The 18,785-nt window shown below is 39.7% G+C and overlaps 1 protein-coding gene across 1 annotated transcript in view; it reads right to left on the bottom strand.

Annotated features, from left to right (window-relative positions):
* klf17 (Kruppel-like factor 17) overlaps positions 1-7,479 on the bottom strand; it is a 60,299-nt gene extending 52,820 nt beyond the window's left edge. The window contains exon 1 of the mRNA XM_044135095.1: positions 7,184-7,479. Within this exon, the coding sequence (XP_043991030.1) occupies positions 7,184-7,413 (230 nt within the window). The 5' untranslated portion in view covers positions 7,414-7,479. The remainder of the gene's footprint in view (positions 1-7,183) is intronic.
* Between the last annotated feature and the right edge of the window lie 11,306 nt (positions 7,480-18,785).

Raw genomic sequence — 18,785 nt, 5'->3', positions numbered from 1 at the left:
TACACACAAGGCGGTGCGCAAGCACACACACCGGTACCTACGGCTTTTGTTACAAGGTCAACCCGTTGGACATCATTGTGTGGAGGAACAGGCGCGGTGGAGGACTTCAGAGTGTGTGCTTGAGTGTGACAGTGTGTGTGGGTGGTGCACATTGTGGAAGAACAAGCGTGTGATCAAAGCCAACAGGTCTGTCTTCGCCGGAGGTCACAGGAGGTGACAGACATTCACAGAAGGAATCTTCAGGCGATGAAGATTCCTTCCTCATCGTCGCCTGGTGAATTGAATGAATAATCAATGGGATTCTTCATTCCAACAATCACTTCAGCCAAGGAGAAATGGAAGGGTCGCCAACACTGAGCATAAATAGAGTAGACTTGCATGGACTTGTTGTGACTTTCAATGAAATATACCAGCGCTGAGTTACATATTTAGCTAGAACTTCTTAGATTTTTAGGTATTCTGTTAAAAATTTCCTGTCTTTCTGGGGATCATTGACATCTTGGACAAAATAACAAGTGAATACTTTGTTACTCAGGGACCCTGAGTCAAGGTATACCGACTCAGGTCCCTTCCATCTACCCAAGATGGCAGGGACACGGTACACTTTGCTAAGTCTTTGCGTTTAAACAATATAGCAGACTACCTTCTAGCAAAGCTGGGTATCAGAATGTCCAAAAAATATCCATATATTGAAGTTTTGTAAGATTGAGCTGATGAATACGCCGTTTTTGACCCATTTCCGTTTATACAGTCGACTTTAAAACAATCCAAAATGATTCTACCTTTAGAAATACGATGACGATACACCTATGGCATGCGTTAGAAATGTACAGGGGCAGGAACGCAGGGTTCTTGAAAATGCCGTCATGTAAAAATACTGGAAAATCTTCCATGTGAAACCCCCGAAACCAAAAAAGATTTTGTTTTTCAGAAGATTTATAGGCGACACCATTGACTAGTCTCCATACTAAAGCAGTGTGTTATGAGATTCTGCTCTGCAGTAGGAGACTTCTGCACAGCAGAGCAGCTTTGGAGGTCCTTTGTCCTCACTGCAATAGACATTTTAACACCTTCTGATCTCCACCTGGTGTCATCTTGCATTTGTGTAAAATGTAACTTCTGCTGTATGTAGAGGTAATATTTGTAGACCAAGTCTGTTGGAGAAAAAACATGGTGGAGGTCCTCTTCAAAGCACGAGGTATACTGAACATGATATGTTTCATTTGAAGTCTGAATGTACAGAAATGATACTACAGACTTTAGTGTTGTTTCTTTTTTTCCTTACAAACTTGTTCAGTCAGCTTTCCAGAAAAAAAGACTCTCCCACAAGTTTTGTTGGACAAACTTAAAAATGTTATAATCTTCCAGAGGTGGAAAATATGTTCACTTTTAACCTTAATCTGCCTGTGTGACTGAATTAAAGTTGATTATTTAATCATTCTTTTAAAGTTTCTGCCTTTAAATTGTAAAAGTCTTTCTTCATTTCTTATTCCAATTCTAACCTGAAAGTCAATTGATGAGTTTAGGGCTTGAATATAGCAAAGGAGCTAGCAGCTGTCAGAAATACAAAATACGAGGCCCGGTTCCCACAGAGAGTTTAATATCACCATTCTCAGGTCAGGAACAAGTTGAGACAGAGAGAGACTCTCTAAATTAAGACTGAAATTTCCTGATTAAAATCATTTCAAGCATCCATGTCAGAGCAGATTACTAACCAGTATGTCATTTCCCTGAGACACACACACACACCCACACAAACTTCCAGATGTTCATTGCACTATGTTGATTTTGCTTAAGCATTTAATACCAGTACCTCCTTAGAACTCAACCCCGGTGAGGTGAATGAATTTTACTAAGAGTGAAACATAATATCCAGCTCAAAAGATGAAACATTACACAAAACTGGATTCACAAGGCAAGATGAGAATCTTAAAATTACTTTGGTAAGCCTTATTTTCACAGAGTAATAACTTTTCAAGACGCTAAACTCTAAAACTTCCAGTCCAGATTTGACTAGTCTATATATTGAGATTTTAAGCTTATTCAACTTTGACTTAATACCAAAGAAATATTGAAAATACTTTTTTACATTTAATAAACATTTCATGCATATTTAACTTGCCTTGCCAAACAAGTCCTCATACCACAAGGCTTTGCTACATCCGGCTTCAATGTAGAGTTATCCAGTCCAGCTTTGATCAATTTAAGGTTTTATTCAACGATCTTTGAACAACAGAAGACCAAATACAATGCAGGCTCAATATAAAATGTGAAATAATTCTTAAATTTAGTGAAGTAAGAAACTGATAGTTATACTGATAAGTTTTTATCAGTTGTCTCTGTCAACAGAAAAACTGCTTTGTTTTTTTTTTACTTCAAAATAAAAGTTTAAAAAATGCTTAGAATGTCAAGACTACCACTATGTATTTTGGTGCTCCTGCAGCATAACCACAAAGGGTGTGAATACAAAACTAAAACTGAACAGTTCAGTTCTGCTGAAGTTTGAAGGGAGAAGACAATGAAGGTCAGCTTACTGCTGGAATCAAAGCGAAGACCATTACTTTTCAGGCAACTTAAAACATTCAAACCCTCTAATCACCCCAGAAACACGGAAATCTCTTTAAAAACCAAATCTATTATCCGGCGCGACAAAAGCTATTGTTTCCGACAATGCTCAAGTCATCTCTACGTAGGGAGAGTATCCCTGTGAAAGCCCGGGCTGGTAGTATCAAATACGCAGTTAACACTGCACGTCAAACCCTCCGTCATTGGATCCAGCGGATAAACCACTAAATCACACCACAATAGCCGCGGACCCGTCTCATTCACACAGGCCACATGAAAAGGAAGGGAAGCCTGACTTCCATGGCTCAGGCCAAGCCAGACAAAGGGCTCTCGAGCCCGGACCGCCTCAGGACAAAATCATATGACACTGGCGCACAGGAAATCACCCAAATTGTCCTTTGTCTGGGACATCAAAATCCCTCTCCCCTCAGCGCGGGCGATGCAAGACGGCTCAGGAACGATGGATGGGAGAGTGGGACGAAGTTAGGAGGTGGGAGGCGACAGAAGAAGAGAGAAGTTTTCGATGATTTCTGCTATACGTGAGGAGGTAACCTACCAGGAGCCTCCTTTTGTTTTTCTCCATTGTTTCTGGTTTAGTTATACTTGCGTTTTGGTTGTGGACTATTGTCATTGCACAAAAAACCCCAAAACAAAACACATTGTTTTCTCTGTTGATCTTTCCTTTGTCTTGAAACATTCTTCTCTGTTGGAGAAAGCCATTCCCACAGCACTATGTAGCCGCCATCTTGTTTCATTGCAATGTGGTGTTTTATGGGTGATACAGCGTGTCGGTTTTCCACGCCATGAGGTTTTCTCACCATGTTTGCTATTTGTGTTCATTTCATTACTTACGGCAACACTCAAATTGTGGATCTCTGTTAACAATGGCTTTCTTCTCTGCTCTCTTCTCTAAAAACCGGATGCGTTTTGTCCTGACAAAATTCGAGCCAAGACACTTTTTTCAGCAACTTTTTTTTTTTGGCCTTTTGCTTCGTCTGCTATTTGATCAAACTTTGATTTGATCAAACAGAAAAAAAAAAGTTTTGTGATGGTTGTGCAAGCATTTAAATGAAGGCAAGAATGCAGAAGACAGTCAGTGAGCATGATCCAAAGTGATGTGTAACATTCAGACCCAACCTGCACCGTCACGCCCCCCACTCCTGCCCCCTAGTCCCTCCTCATGTGTTCAGGGATGTATTTGAACAGGTGAGTACAGTCAAAGAGGGATGAGCACGAAGGCAGGCAGCCGGCCAGCCAGGCTGCCAGGTACGGCCTGGGGCAACGCTGGCTCTCATCTATTCAACCTCACAACTCAGGCAGACAGACGGCTCCCCTCTGGTCTTCCGCTTTATCCCTTCCGCCCCTGTGTCCCCCCTCCACCACCTCTTAGGTCTCTTTAATGACAACAACAATACAAATCCACAATAAATCCCACTTCTTTGTACGATATTTCTGTTTCGCTTGCCGAATGCTTTGTGGTCGTCTCTGCAACCAGGGCCGGCGTTAGCCCTTGTGTGCTCTAAGCAGAGATGGTTTGTGGAGTTCCCGTAACCCTATTTAAAAAACTTTGAATTAAAATCTTTTATAAGAAGCAATTTGTAAGGTGGTATTTGTCTTTAAAATGCCAGAATTTGTACATGACATTATATTTTTGTCTGTCTGATGTTTTTAAACATTAAGTCAGATGATCTGATAGCACATGAGTAAGTAGCCTCTTAATAAAGTACTAAACATACCATGTTATTCTGTCTTCTGTGAAATGCATACATTTTTACAATTACATTTTCAAAATCAGTGGGAATTTACAAATCGGATATCTATACAAAAATAAAGCCGTGGTGTATTCTTTCGTTGGACGTGTTTAGAGTGCTGAATCTGCAAACATGAGTACCTACGAGAAACACACCAATTCATCCTGCTTCACACGGCAGTAGTACTACTAGGCCGCACAGACGGGTTGCAAAACCGGCTGCCGCAGCGGGAGAATACGGGGTCAAAAGAAAAACGGTCGGAAACACATTCAGATTGAACCAAAACGATCATTCTTTTTATCTTTACATCTTGCAACTGATTCTCAATTCTGGACTTGAATTGGACCGTCTGCTCTGATGACAAGAGAGCTTGGTTGGACAAAAGTACTCACCTGACCAAATGGTAAGTACTCGAGGTAAAATGCCAAGGTTTTCAACATTTGCAAACATCAAATCTCCACTAACAGAGTTGCCTGAAATGGCAAATATCTTTAAGGTAAGGAAGTCCACTTCTTGAAAGTCTTCATGACAACACAATACCTGCTGGAATGAGTCTGCCTCTGCTTTTTAAGGCAAATAAGTCTACAAGTCATCTGCAGAGGAGCGAAATGAAAGGCTATGCCGTGAGACAAACGTCCCCACGGGCGACTTACGGACTGCAAACTACCTGGACCTAAAATTGATCCCTAGTGCACACGTTTTTTATTCACATAGCGATGTCTTCCCAGACAAGCAGATCCAAAACCGCAAGACCAACCCATTATTGGGCCTCTTCAAAGATCTTATTAAGACCAACAGCACCAAACCACGACAGAAAGTTTGGGATATTTATGAACCAACGTCGATTAAAAGTTCCACAACTTCATCCTTGATCTTTCTGCTGTGTTGCTGTGCCATCACGATGCTTTTAACTCGGCAATGTTTTCAAATGAGTCTCTAAAGGGATACACTGGGTTTAACACAGAGTAAATCACATTTGGTGGCCTCCATAGCCACTGGATTTTAATGAGGGGTATTAAAGTAAAAAGGGGCATGCATGCCAATGTTTTCCAATAGCTCACTGCGACGAAGCATTACAGCCTTGGTCAAAGCACAACAAATGAGCAGCACTCTTTATTTTTTGAAGATGACCGAGTTTGTGTGATTGTAGGTAACCGACCCATTTAACGGTCCTAAAACAGGAGCTCGTCTAAAAACACCTTTTTCACTGAACTGTGTCACTTTCATGCAATTCCTACTCAAAAGACGAAAAAAGAAAAAAATGGGAAAAATCTCACATTGCAGTTTCTCTTTGATCTCTCTCAAAGACATGAAGAAACACGGGGGCTCGTGTCTTTGTCAGAATGCCTGGAGCAAGACATTAAATATCACTAAGAACGACGACCACAATCTCCAAACTGAGAATGAGGTGGCATAATTATTCAGGGCCCAGGATGTGGGTCGGTTGAAGTTAGGGTGACCAGACGTCCTCTTTTTCCCGGACATGTCCTACTTTTCAGACCTAAAAAAATGTCCGGGGGGAATTTAAAAATCGTCCGGGATTTTGGTCAACTGCCTCAAAACACATTACATAGCTTACAGTGCATTGTGATTACATTGCCACTCCGTTCCACTACTCCATTCCAGGTTTCTTTGTATGGCAAAGAAATCGGTAGCACATGTGTGTCCGCCGATTCTACCACCCCCGCCCCCGTCCTCCTTTTCAGAAACCCAAATCTTGGTCACCCTAGTTGAAGTCCGTCTTGTATTTGGCAAGCCAACGGGTACCGTGCCTGTCGGGTTCCGTCAACAGGCAAATGTGTACATTAGCCAGAAACAGCAGGACTTCAATCCTTTTCTGCATTAATCCCAAACCAGCCGAGCATTGTCTCACTGTTTGCTTGAGCATGAGCGCTAGGTTTACCCACTTGCTTGCAAAAATCAACAATAACAGCCACACTGGACACTTCCCCTTTAACAAACTGAAATCTTAAGATACAGGATTAGGACATGGATCAGCTTGTGTCGGTAACAAGTGTAACAAACTGATTAGCGAAGGATCTGGAGGTTGAGTGGGGGGGGTGAGCTTCTAAAGAGAGCCCAACAAAGACAAGGCTGCATTCACGACTAAACTCCACCAGATATCCTTATTTTATTTTTTTTTTCAGCGGAGTGGATGTCATCTAAACGATCCGACTGATGAAGACACCACTCCGGTTTTCAAGCACGGTATCTAAAAGTTGCTCTAAGCATCACCAGTACTCAATATAAGTGATAGAAAACATACGTAGGAAAAACATACACTGGGAAAACTGAAATGTATCTTAAACTCAAAACCATGAACTGACAAAGTAGGACCGAAAAAAAATAAAATAAAATAAAATTAAAAAAAACAAGAAGAAAAAGAAAAATCATATACTGTGACTAAATACCTTTTTCTGTTGTCGTTGTAGTTTAATTTGACGACCTACATTCAAGCCTGATTATTGCCAGATTTGCAGAAACAAGTTCAACTTCAACAGAACCTGTTTGACAACATGAAGTAAAGCAACATGCCAGCATGCTCTAAAGAAATTACATTTTGTGTGTGTTTAGAAACACGTCCTTTTTTAATGTAAATCATTCACTTATGGTCTCTATACTATGTATCTCCTAAGACCCCTGGTTTGCCCCTGGAGAATGAAGACGACACTCTCCATTCGTGCCAATTACCCACAATATGGAGCGTAGTCCAACCAGAGTGTCCATGAATGTCTGATACCTCTTAAAATACTAATGCCACTACAAGATGAATGAAGTAAACAAAGCCTCGACATAACACTACTATCAAGCCAACATAATTAATGTGTAAATTAAGCGTTGTCATTTTAGCGTTATTTGGAGCTTACCGCTTTGCTAAGTCCCGCTTTCCCCGTAGAGAGCAGGAAGCCTCAAGCAGACGAAGTCTTGGAAAATCCCTCTTGATTGTCCCACTAATGTGGGTGCATTCCTGAGAAAAGTACGTGTTCACGAGACACTTCGAAGAGACTCTAATAGCGGGAACGATGTAAGAAATCCTGTGCCTTAGTACACACGATGGAACCGAACAATTTGACTTGCTTGCTTGCAACGTCGGCATTACTCAACTCCAACTACAAAATTGCGGTGAGGGAAACAAAATATTGGCGGATTCACAAAACTGATTAGCCGACTTCCGGCTAATCAGTTTTATGAGTCCGCGAATTATTTTTTTTTTCCTCATGGGGGAATTTTTCTGGCGTAATCCAAGAGTACAAATTTTCATACTGAAAACACAATTTGATGTCTTTCGTTCTCAAAACTTTTAATACTGTACCATGGCTTTTGCACTGGTAGAAGACAAATATGAAAACACATCAGAAGGCATTAAATAATATGCCAAATATCACAAACATTTGTGTATAAGAGCAGCATAAGAGTTAGTATTGCCTGCTTTGTTGAAAATAAACAATGTCTGTCAAACCATTTTAAAGGAAAAATATTTTAATGTTTAAAGCAAATGTCTTTGTTTTTCCAAATATTGTTTTGTTTTTTGTTTTTTTGTGGGAAAAGTGATGTTATTGTGTCAAATTCCAGCCATTTGGAGAAACTGGACAGTTTAACTGGGTTTTAAGTCGTAGCCTTGTTTAGCAGTTCCACAGCAAATGTGGTGACATAATACACAAGAAAACATTACAGGCAATAAAGAAAAAATAAACAGGCTGCAAAATATAACCCAAAAAGAACATAAACACATCTACTCAGCAGGGAGAGATTATATATTTACAATATTATTTGCACTCTTAGACAGTCAAAGTACACACAAAAAAAATGCATTTAAGGACTAAAAAAGTGGATTTTGCAGTGAGACTAACCAACGAGGCGAAATGAATTCTTTTTGGAGGGCTCACATTTCATTAAATGTATTGAAAACTAAAATCATGTCAGTCAAACACAAAGGTGGACAATTGTCTTGGGAAGCTTTGCTGCTTCAGGGCCTGGACAACTTACCACAGCCGATGAAACCGTCCACTCTGTTCTCTAAGTTAGTGCAAAAGAGCAGGAACAGTTTATTTAGACAAACCCCAATTGCCAATTTAGTCTATAAATAACTAAAACAAGCAATGAGAACAAGCAGCAAGTACGGTGAACTTCCAGTGGACTCTATCCAATCGTGATCGTATTACTTTTGGATAAACTAGAAGGGGTGGTTTAATAATTTCAACTTGACAAAACACTCTACAAGCACCTCGTCTGTGCGCTGAGGAGCACGTGTGTCGTCTATCACCTTCTGCTGATCTTTTCCTTTATCCCTTTGCTGATTACAGAAAGCACCATGCAAACAAAACCTATCAATACCTTACAGTCAGGCTTAGGGAAGATTAGACGTGCCTCCGAACAAGCCGGCTGTTACCTAATATGTTCCGCTGATATTCTTCAGGCCGAACAGGACGACAGTAGAAACTGCAATGGGATATCCCAGCGAGGCTTTAGCTACATTTACAACCGTCAGACAAGACAAACATTTTTGGCATTTTTTTTATGGTTCGACCACGGTATTAAAGATACTGGTCTGCTGTTGAGTCTCACAGAGCTTGACCAACACGAGAAAATGTGCTCTCTGCCGTGGCCCCACCTAACGTGTCAACAGTTTGTCTTTTCTTCGCACCGGGCAGGTAGGATTAACTTGGACTCAAGTCAGGATCAACCGTGAGCGTGGGTAATGCCGGGGTTGCTTCTTTCCTTGCGCGAGCAGGATGTGAGTGTTGCTCTGCGCTGGCCGGATGAAATGGGCATGCTTCGAGCCAGGCAACAGGTGCTAAGTGCACGTCTTTTTACACCTGTAGACAACATGTTTGTTTCGGGCGGTTTTGGGTTGCTTTGTTGATTGAGGGTTTAAGCTAAGAAGTTTAACACTTCATTGCGTTTGTGTAAGCTATTTATTTAATTTTGTGCTGTTTGGCTGTGTTGTAGTGTGAAGAATTTCTTTTTCTTTTTTTTTTTTTTCTGAGCTGATTTCAGGAGGAAATTGGGTCTGAAAACTGACACACACTCATGTTCCACCCCTGCTAGCAACCATTATCTCAGGTTGTCATCTCTCCCTTTCAAGAAATAGGGATCCTCTGGCAAGACCCCACCACCACCTCTTTGCTCGACATACACACACCGACACACACACCGACACACACACAGTGGGTCAGTGTTCTCCCCTCGGGGGGTTGACCAAGATGAAAGAAGGTGCGGTGAGGGGTTTACTAAAGGAAGAGATGAAACAGATGACATGACCTCACTCCTCATCTTGTCTTTTGCTCTGCTTGTTTCCTATATGAAACACTGGCATTTCCTTTCAGCACCAGAGAGAACTTTATGCTTTAACACGAAATACAACACCTTGTAAATTAATTCATACTCCTTCTTTTTTATGTTGTTATTCCACAATCATAAACTGTATTTTTTTTTCTTTCTTTTTTTTTCTTTACCAGATTCAATGGAATAGACCAAAAGAAAGTATGTGAAAGGAGATGGTTGAAATGGTTTTGGAAATATTTCAAAAGTTAAAATTAAAGCACAACTAAATAGTAAAAATGGTCAACCTGTGTGTAATTTAATCTCAGTAAATCCAGGTGTGTTTTTTTTCTTTTTCTTTGTAGGAAATTTATTAGAAAACAAACTTCATAATGAAGACCAAGTGACGTAGGAGAGAGGTCAGGAAGTGTCCGACAGGAATAAACAGAACGAGAAGTGTAACTTTAGGGGCATATTCGAAGGAGTGAGTGAATTCATGTTTGTAAGGAAACACTGCCACCTCGTGGCGCCCCGCTGTTACTGCAAGGTCGACACTTGGCAAGCGCTCTCAGCATTAGCAGATTCTCCTGAGTACTGGGTCTAACTAAGCATGGGACGTCACATGACACAAACCTCACCGACATTGGTCTGACTTGGAAACAAACATTTTAAAATTCCGAGAAGACTTACTTATTTACTTAAAAAAAAAAGAAGTCCCTAAATTTTTACATATTCAAAAACTTCAAGATGAAGAAGAAAGCTCCTTCTCTTACCGTGACTCTTACTAGCTCCCCTCTTCTGCTAAAACAACAACAAACATAACTCCACCATCCATCAAGCTGCTAACACGTCATGTTTTGTGGTGGGTTGATTGTACATTAAGGTGTTAGTTTGCTACCGACTTTGCTTTGTATCTAGGCAACTACCAAGCGGTTTTACATGTGATTGATCGCACTGAACTTAATTTCAGGGCAATATCAAAGAGTAAAATGTAGCCAGGAATTTTCAGTTTTATTCATAAAATATGTTGAAAACTGCATACCATTTTCCTTCATCTTCACAATTATGCAGCACTAGTGTTTGTTCATCAGATGCAATCCAAATAATACACACAATCTTATATATTGAAGTACATGTTATATATGATCGTAACACGTGAAAAGTGTATTCAAGGGGAATGAACTCAACGCATCACAAAAAGTTGGTGAAACTATTAAAGGAAAATCCATTTGACTTTTACTTCACCCTGATGTTGCCAATTTTGCACGTGAAGTTGCAATGCTGGAGGATTTTATTTTGGATTTTATTTGCAAAAAAAAAAAAAAAAAATCTGGGTGGAGCTGCTTGATGACATTAGTGATCCTAATGGCTGCTAACCAGCCTCCAGGGGGTTTCTTCTGTAATCTGGTTTAGTTTCCTGCTTCTTCTTGCAGGCGCCTCCCGGATAGATCGCCTGGTACCTCTGGCACCCAGCCTGCGGCTAAACAGTCCTGTTGTGTGTATTAATCATCAAATCAATATGTACTTTGTGCATCTGTACTGTTGTGTGTATTAATATATCAATATATATATATATATATATATATATATATATATATATATATATATATATATATATATATATATATATATATATATATATATATATATATATATATATATATATATATATATATTGCATGAACCTTCAGGAGTTGCTGGATGCAAGAGTGGACGTGGAAGGTGCTATCAAGTGTCATATTGATTCGTCTGTGCGGGCTTGTGTTTATAAAATGCCAATAATGACCACAGCGCACTGTGTACATCATCATTAGGATTCACACTGTGTGACCTCCAAAAGACATGGCTTTGATGTCAGAGCTGCGCCGATGGAACAAAAGAAAAAAAAAAAAGAAGATAAAAAAAATAAAAATGATTGGTTTTACTTTCATGCATCAGATGATAAAATACAATTCTAAATGTACCAGCTTTAATAAGAGAAATTGTCTTTTAGATGTATGTTTTATAACCCATTCACACTTTTTTGCGTCTACTTTATTAGGCAAGGCGAGGCAACTTTATTTATATAGCACCTTTCAGCCAAAGACAATTCAAAGTGCTTGTACAAGAAAATTAAAGACAGCATACAAAAAGAAGGTAATAAAAAAAAAATCAAGCAGATTAAAAATAGACAAAATAATCCTAAAAATTTTAAACATAATGAATGAATAGAATAAAAAACAATTTAAGAATAGACAACTTCAAATAAGAAGGTTTGTAACCTTGTTTTAAATAAACTGAAGGTAGGGCCAGTCTGACAATGAGCAGGAAGCTTATTCCAGAGTGTTGGAGCATAAAAACTAAAAGCTGCTTCACCATGTTTAGTTCTGACTCTCAGAATAGTTAGTAGGTTTGATTCTGATGATCTTAAAGGTCTGAATGGTATATATGGCTGAAGAAGATCAGAAATGTAGTCTGGGTTTCTGTTATGAAGCGCTTTGTAAACCATTAAGGAGATTTTAAAGTCTATTCTTTGAGTAACAGGCAGCCAGTGCAGGGATCTTAGAACTGGACCGATATGCTGATCTCTTTTTGTTTTAGTAAGGACTCTTGCAGCAGCATTCTGGAGAAGTGGAGCTGTCTTATTGCTTTTTTTGATAATCCAGTAAAAATGCCATTGCAGTAATTGAGTCTACTAAAAACAAAGGCATGAACTCATTTTTCAGAGGCTTGTGGGGACATGAGACGTCTAATATTAGCAATATTTTTTAGATGGTAGTATGATGTTTTTATGATAGATTTGATGTGGTTATTAAAGTTCAGATCAGGATCCATGATCACCCCCAGATTCTTAGCTTCATCAGAGCATTTTAATCCAATGAAGGTGGGTGATTATTTTTAATCTATGCTCTTTTGGTCCAAACACTAATATTTCAGTTTTGTTTTTATTTAATTGGAGAAAGTTTTGGCCTATCCAGACATTAATCTGCTCAATACATTTAGCGAGTTTCTGAACCTGACTGTAATCTCCTGGTGAAAGACTAATGTACAGCTAAGTGTCGTCAGCATAGTTGTGGTATAGATATTGAAAAGAAGCGGCCCCAGGATGGAATCTTGGGGAACTCCATAGGTAATTTCATTCTGCTTGGATTTAAAGTTGCCTATGGATACACAGGCAGTGGATACAAAACTAATACTGACATTTTATTGCGGTCAGTGTTTAGACGGAGGTCATTGAATACTTTGACAAGCGCAGTTTCAGTGCTGTGATGTTGACGGAAGCCTGATTGATGGACATCAAAACAATTGTTCAGGGCTAGAAAGCCATTTATCTGTTGAAAAACAATTTTTTCAAATATTTTAGACAAAAAAGGTATATTTGATATTGGTCGATAATCGCTAAGAATTGAGGAGTCTAGATTATGCTTTTTGAGAAGTGGTTTAACTACCGCCGTCTTTAAAGGGAAGACTCCAGAGGAGAGAGACTTATTAATTATTTGTAAAAGATCAGAAGCAAAAACATCTGAGACTTTTAAGAATAAACTCGTGGGTATGATGTCAAGGGAACAGGTGGATGATTTCATATGATGCAAAGTGTAACTCAAATCTTTTTGAGGTTAAAGTGGGTCATCATAGGAAAGTTCTGATTACGGGAAAACATAGTCAATTGTTTCCCAACAGCAGACACAGAAGGGTTTACGGTCTCCCTTATTTTCACCGTTTTATTTAACAGAAGAAGGTGGATTTGTCAATCTGTCAACAATCGAGAACAGAGCACGAGAGTTGTTGATAGAGGTGAAAATGACATTCGAAAAAACACAAACTCTCTTGCATTTCTCAGTTCAAAATTAAAAAGTTTGAGTTCATCTTTGTAGATATCTAAACAGGTTTGTAGTTTAGTTTTACGCCACCGACGTTCTGTCAGACAACACTTTAAAGCAGTAGGTTATACGAAGCACAATCTAGTGACAAACCTCCCTGTTGGAGATTAGAAACTTGTTGCATAAATTACCTGCAGTCAGTGAAGTATACCCGCAGTTTTTAGGCAGCTGCTATGTTTTGTTGTTTTTGAATAAGAATGTCAATCAGTTCCACATTATACACAGTACACATGCTAAAGTGCTCAACTTACTTAATTTTTATACTCATGTATGTGTTTTACCACTTTACAACAAGAAATCTCACAATATGTTTTTGGGATTATATATTTTAGGCCAATATAGAGCCAACCACAAGTGGGAAGAGTAAGGTAAAAGAAAAGTAGCTTCTTAAAATCACTACAAGCATGGCATAAAGTCTCTACTCTGATATCCTTAACTAAAAGTGAGTGCAACCAATTGCCTTAAAAGTTACTTAATTAGTAAATAGGGTCCACCTGTGTGCAATGCAGTCCAGGAATAATTCCAGCTGCTCTGTAAAGGCCTCAGTTGTTTGTTTGAGAACAAACGGCAATCATGAACACCAAGGAACAGAACAGACAGGTCATGGAGAACGTTGTAGAGAAGGTATAAAACGCTTTAAACATCTTACCATAAGCCACTCAGTCCAGCATATAAGATCCACTTGTGCGTTGCCGACCACCTAAAGTGACAGCCCAGCCTTGAGAGGAGCAACTCTGGTAACTCTGGAGGAGTTAGAGCTCGGGTTGATGAGTCGTCGTTATATGGACAACTATTAGTCAGGAACTCCATAAATCTGGCTATTACGGAAAAGTGGCAGGAAGAAAGCCATAAAAAGTGTACCATTTGGCATAAAAAACACAGTGCAGTGAGTAAACACAGAAAGATCCTCTCTTCAGGAGGAACTCATTTTCATCTCATTAGTCAGCTAACATTGCAACTTCACCCTGAAGACACGCACATCATCGCCATGGTAAAAGATGCTGGTGGCAACATCATGCTCATCTTCAGTAGGGGCAGGGAAATTGGACAGACGGCGAATCAGATTTTTATTCATAGGACAAATGAATACATCGCATCCTTTTCCCCCTGTCGCTTAATTTTGCGCCATTTGGTCAATGATACCATGGTTAGATTAAAAAGACACCAAAAAAAAACAAAAAAAAAACGTCAAAGGTGACAAACAACAAGTTTACATAGTGGGAATAATTTTGGAAGGCATTGCAATATGTCCATGCAACACCTCCGTTGCCTTCAACATCAATCATAGGCTGAAACAAACTTGTAAGCTTATGAGCGCTGATGTTTTCCCACTGAATGGAAATGCTAAATAACACACAATACCAAGTATAAGTGTCCAGATTATAAATTGGTTGCACACTTGACTGCTACTTGTATAATCAGTGCATCACTTTTGCCCAAAATGTTCTGCAACACATTACTCCTCATCTGATTACCTCTCTTCCAAGACTTTATTAACATCTGACAGCACTTACAGGAGCCCTTAAAGGGTTGGGTCTTCACGCTGGGTCTAATAAGGCCCTACCTTGGACAGCTTTTCTTTGAAGCTTGGATGCAGATCTGAGCAGCAGTCCGTCGTACTGAGAGAGGATATACTGCAGTAATTCCCCCTCTAATTACCCACCGCAAGCAGCTCCTCGATCATGAGCTCTGATGTTTGGTGCTGCAGGTTTCTCTAAAACAGTTTAACCAAAGGTGTTGCAAGTACAAAAAAAATCAGAAAACACAGAGTTTTCCTGGACAAAGATGCCATCTGAGGATCTGGCGTCAGATATCCAACGGCAAGCGCAAGATTATTTATGGGAAAAACTTGGTACATGTCAGGTAAAAACCTCTAGATGGCAATACTGCCCTGCGTATGTTTTTCTTCCCGATTCAGAAAGCAATTAAACTGTTCCTGACTACTATCAATTTGCTTAAGGATTGCTTTTGTGGCTATGTTTACTTGTTACTATCGCTGTTACCTATTACTACCGTTCTGCACCACAAGATCTGTTCACTTGCATTGCAATTGCAAAACGAGGCATGAAAGGCACAATTACACTTAACCCCTATGCTGACATTAATCTCAGTTACATCTCCCTCTCTGCTGCGCTGTTTTCTGTGTCATCTTTCTGTTGCCATCACAATCCTCTGATACCTTGTGGTTTTGGAAGCGATATTGCCAGCATGTTGCCATTCCTTCCCATCTTGATTTCAGTGAGAGTTTGCCTTTCAAGCGAGGCTCCTATCTTGCTGCGGTTTTCAACCCAGGTGTAAAGTTTTATTGACATCTGACAATACTTGTCTTAATGACTGACTCATAATCAAACACTCATACATGTTGGTATTTCACTTTATGGAGAACAGGCCTCGGTTTTGGCAACGTCTGTCGCAGCAGGATTTTCTGCCAGTCTGCAGTGGTTGGAGAAAACATTTAGAACGGCGGTCTGCTGACTCGCGGAATGAATCGTGCACTATGCAAATTAATTAATTAACGGCTAAAAGCCATTTGTTTCAATCTAGACACGTTATTTTTTACCAGATCTGGACCAAACCTGTTTTTCTCCCAGGCTTTCATTATTTTTGGTTTTACGGAAAATGGAAGTCATCGTTAGCGGCAGACCTACATGCCTAGATTTGAACTTGTGGTCCGTCAAACATTTCTAAGGACTCTTAGGATTCTCCATAGGATTTCTCGTCTCACGTTTATGTTTTTTGTCAGACTGAGATGCACAAGTCAAAATGTTCAAGTAAACGTTTCTGACTTGTATAGAGACATCTGTGGCCAACATAGCTGTCCTTTACAGCAACAGTCGAAAGTCTACCATCCACGGAGTCTGTCACTTTAATTCAGCCAAGCTTGAAGCCAAGATCGTCCACCAAAAAGCCTGGGAGTTTGAGGTTTTTACATGGCCTCTGAACTGTTCAAAGGACTTAACAGAAATCGCTGAGGTTGTTTCATCAGGAAGCGGGAGCCAACGTCTGATACGGGGGTTGAAGTATTGAAAGCCCAGATTAACGCTGGAACAATCAGGCCTTGATCTTCCACAACTGCACCGTTTTCACCTTTGAGCTCTTTGTGTTTCTCTTCTTGATGTTGCTTGGGAATGCTGCAACTGCAACTACTGCCTCCTTCTGTAACTCATCCTTTTCACACCCAATATCAGAAAAGGGTTAAGACCAGCAAGTTATTGTTCTACATCAGCAAATCCCATTGGAATCAAGTGCAATGGTTTAAAATGTCTTGCAATTGCATACAATTTTGGGGAGAATTTCTTCCTACTCCACCCATTAACAGTGTGCAGAAAAGCCCACTTGACTTTGGACAACTCTGCCCAGAAAAATCATCCAACCTTCCCTTCTGCATGCTGAAAAGATAGTTTTTTTTCTTCACAGCTTGAAATTGTAAATATAGCTACATTCTGAAGATGGTTACAATGTCTTTGAAATCTTATTTTCAGAAGTGATATCTTTGACACTACAGTTGTGGTTGAATGACATGATCTTCTAAGGGTGAGGTGAAGGGGTAATCAGGGCAGGGCTGGAAGGTAATGTGATCATCAATATACTTGTCATGGTTTCTACAGTTATTGTACCTGGCCAATGGCTGTAGTCCGGCCATTGCCTTCCAAATATTGAATTGACATTAACAGCCGCCTTGTTGGGATTGGCACGTCTCTCTTCGCAGGATGGGGGATAGGTGCTGAAAGGAGAGAAAATTTCCAGTAAGCTTCTCAGTGGTATCTAAACTGGCGTATTAGATACATTACAGGCCAACGTTAGCGATCAGATAAAATTTAAAACCTCAACACAGGAAGCAATCGCCCAGATCCTCTTGTAGCAGTCTGTATTGGTGCAAATGTGAAGGCATTTTTGACGGAAGACTCTTTTTCTCTTCTATCTTTTTTGATAGCCTCATGAAGGGGATACGCAGGGTTGTCCATAATTTTCTTGATTTTATTTAAAATCCTTCTTCTCACCATTGTCTCCTGAGGTTCCACGAAATCCATAGACCAGAATCAGCTTTCTTTATCGGGTTAAGTCTTTGTATGTCACTGTTACCGATGACGGCAGAAGAAAGGAGACTCAACAACAGACTTGTACATCTGCAGTATGTTCCTGTAATCCTTTAAGTATCTAAGCTACGTCAAGAAGTACAGCCTGTTCTGTCCTTTCTTGTAGACGGGTTTACTGTTGCATCTCCAATCAAGTCTGTTGTTCAAATGAATACCAAGGTATTTATATTCCTCAGCCACCTCCACTAATGATTGCCTTCATGCCAAACCATCTTTAAAACTTGTGCTATCCAGCTAAGGTCCAATATGGCATGTAGTTCTTGGAAAGTTAAGAGTTGTCCAACCACAGTCTGAAAGACAGATTCCTCTATTTGATTCCGATTCCTCATTGTACCTCTTTAGATGAGTAACCGTAGCCCTAGTTATTTTTGGCTGCCTTCGCCGTCTCTTCATTAGACCCCTCATTTATTCAGACACAGTTTAACCCTCACTGTGTTGCTCTTAACATAGATCTTCTTGTTCCTAATAAAAATATCTTTCAACAACCAGATTTGTGTTCACCTGGGTCACGACTGAGCCAGTAAGAGTTTATTTATATGCTTTTCACTCATTATTTGCCAAAGGCGTGAAGGTTGGCCTGGGAATTCAATTTGACCAACATTATAGCTCATACTATTAAACGAGCTAACACCTAAAATAACATCTTCCCTTAAAACAACAACAAAAAAACACCAATTACTACAAGAAACAAGGGAATCTGCAAAAAAAAAAAATGCACTGGATGCCATTTGATATTTAGGTATTTAATCCATGTCAGTTGTATCTTACAAATGGGAAAGACACGTACCATTTCCATGAACGTACAAGACAGAAACGGGAACTGACGCAAATCTCTTGTAGTTTATAAGAGGAAGCAAAGTCCGATGGACTTGTCCTAAAGTAATGGGGTAAAGTTACAAATCTTGTTTAAAAGTATTTCACCTGCCACTGTCGAGCTAGCTGTAGAATTAGGTATACCTAATGAAAAAGCTACATTCGAGGTGACAAAGACAGAATTTTCTTGTTCTATAAGTTACCCATAGTGTTGATTCCAAACATTTGGTTCTTAGATAACTGACTGAGCAGGAAAGCTTTGAAGCTGTGGGACCCATTGACAACATCCAACACTGGATGGCATCCAAATTGCATAAAATGACTTTAAAAATGACCAAAATTGTGGGCGCCTTTGCATTAAAGCCGTATCTGCCATAGTTTTTTTTTATTTTTCAAACTTTTCTTCACCTTTCATCCTGTGAGAGGAAGTTCACTCA

Source organism: Gambusia affinis, linkage group LG12 (assembly GCF_019740435.1).
Source record: "Gambusia affinis linkage group LG12, SWU_Gaff_1.0, whole genome shotgun sequence".
NCBI lineage: Eukaryota > Metazoa > Chordata > Actinopteri > Cyprinodontiformes > Poeciliidae > Gambusia > Gambusia affinis.
The sequence above is the reverse complement of the archived record's forward strand: the minus strand, read 5'-3'. Positions and strand labels throughout refer to the sequence as shown.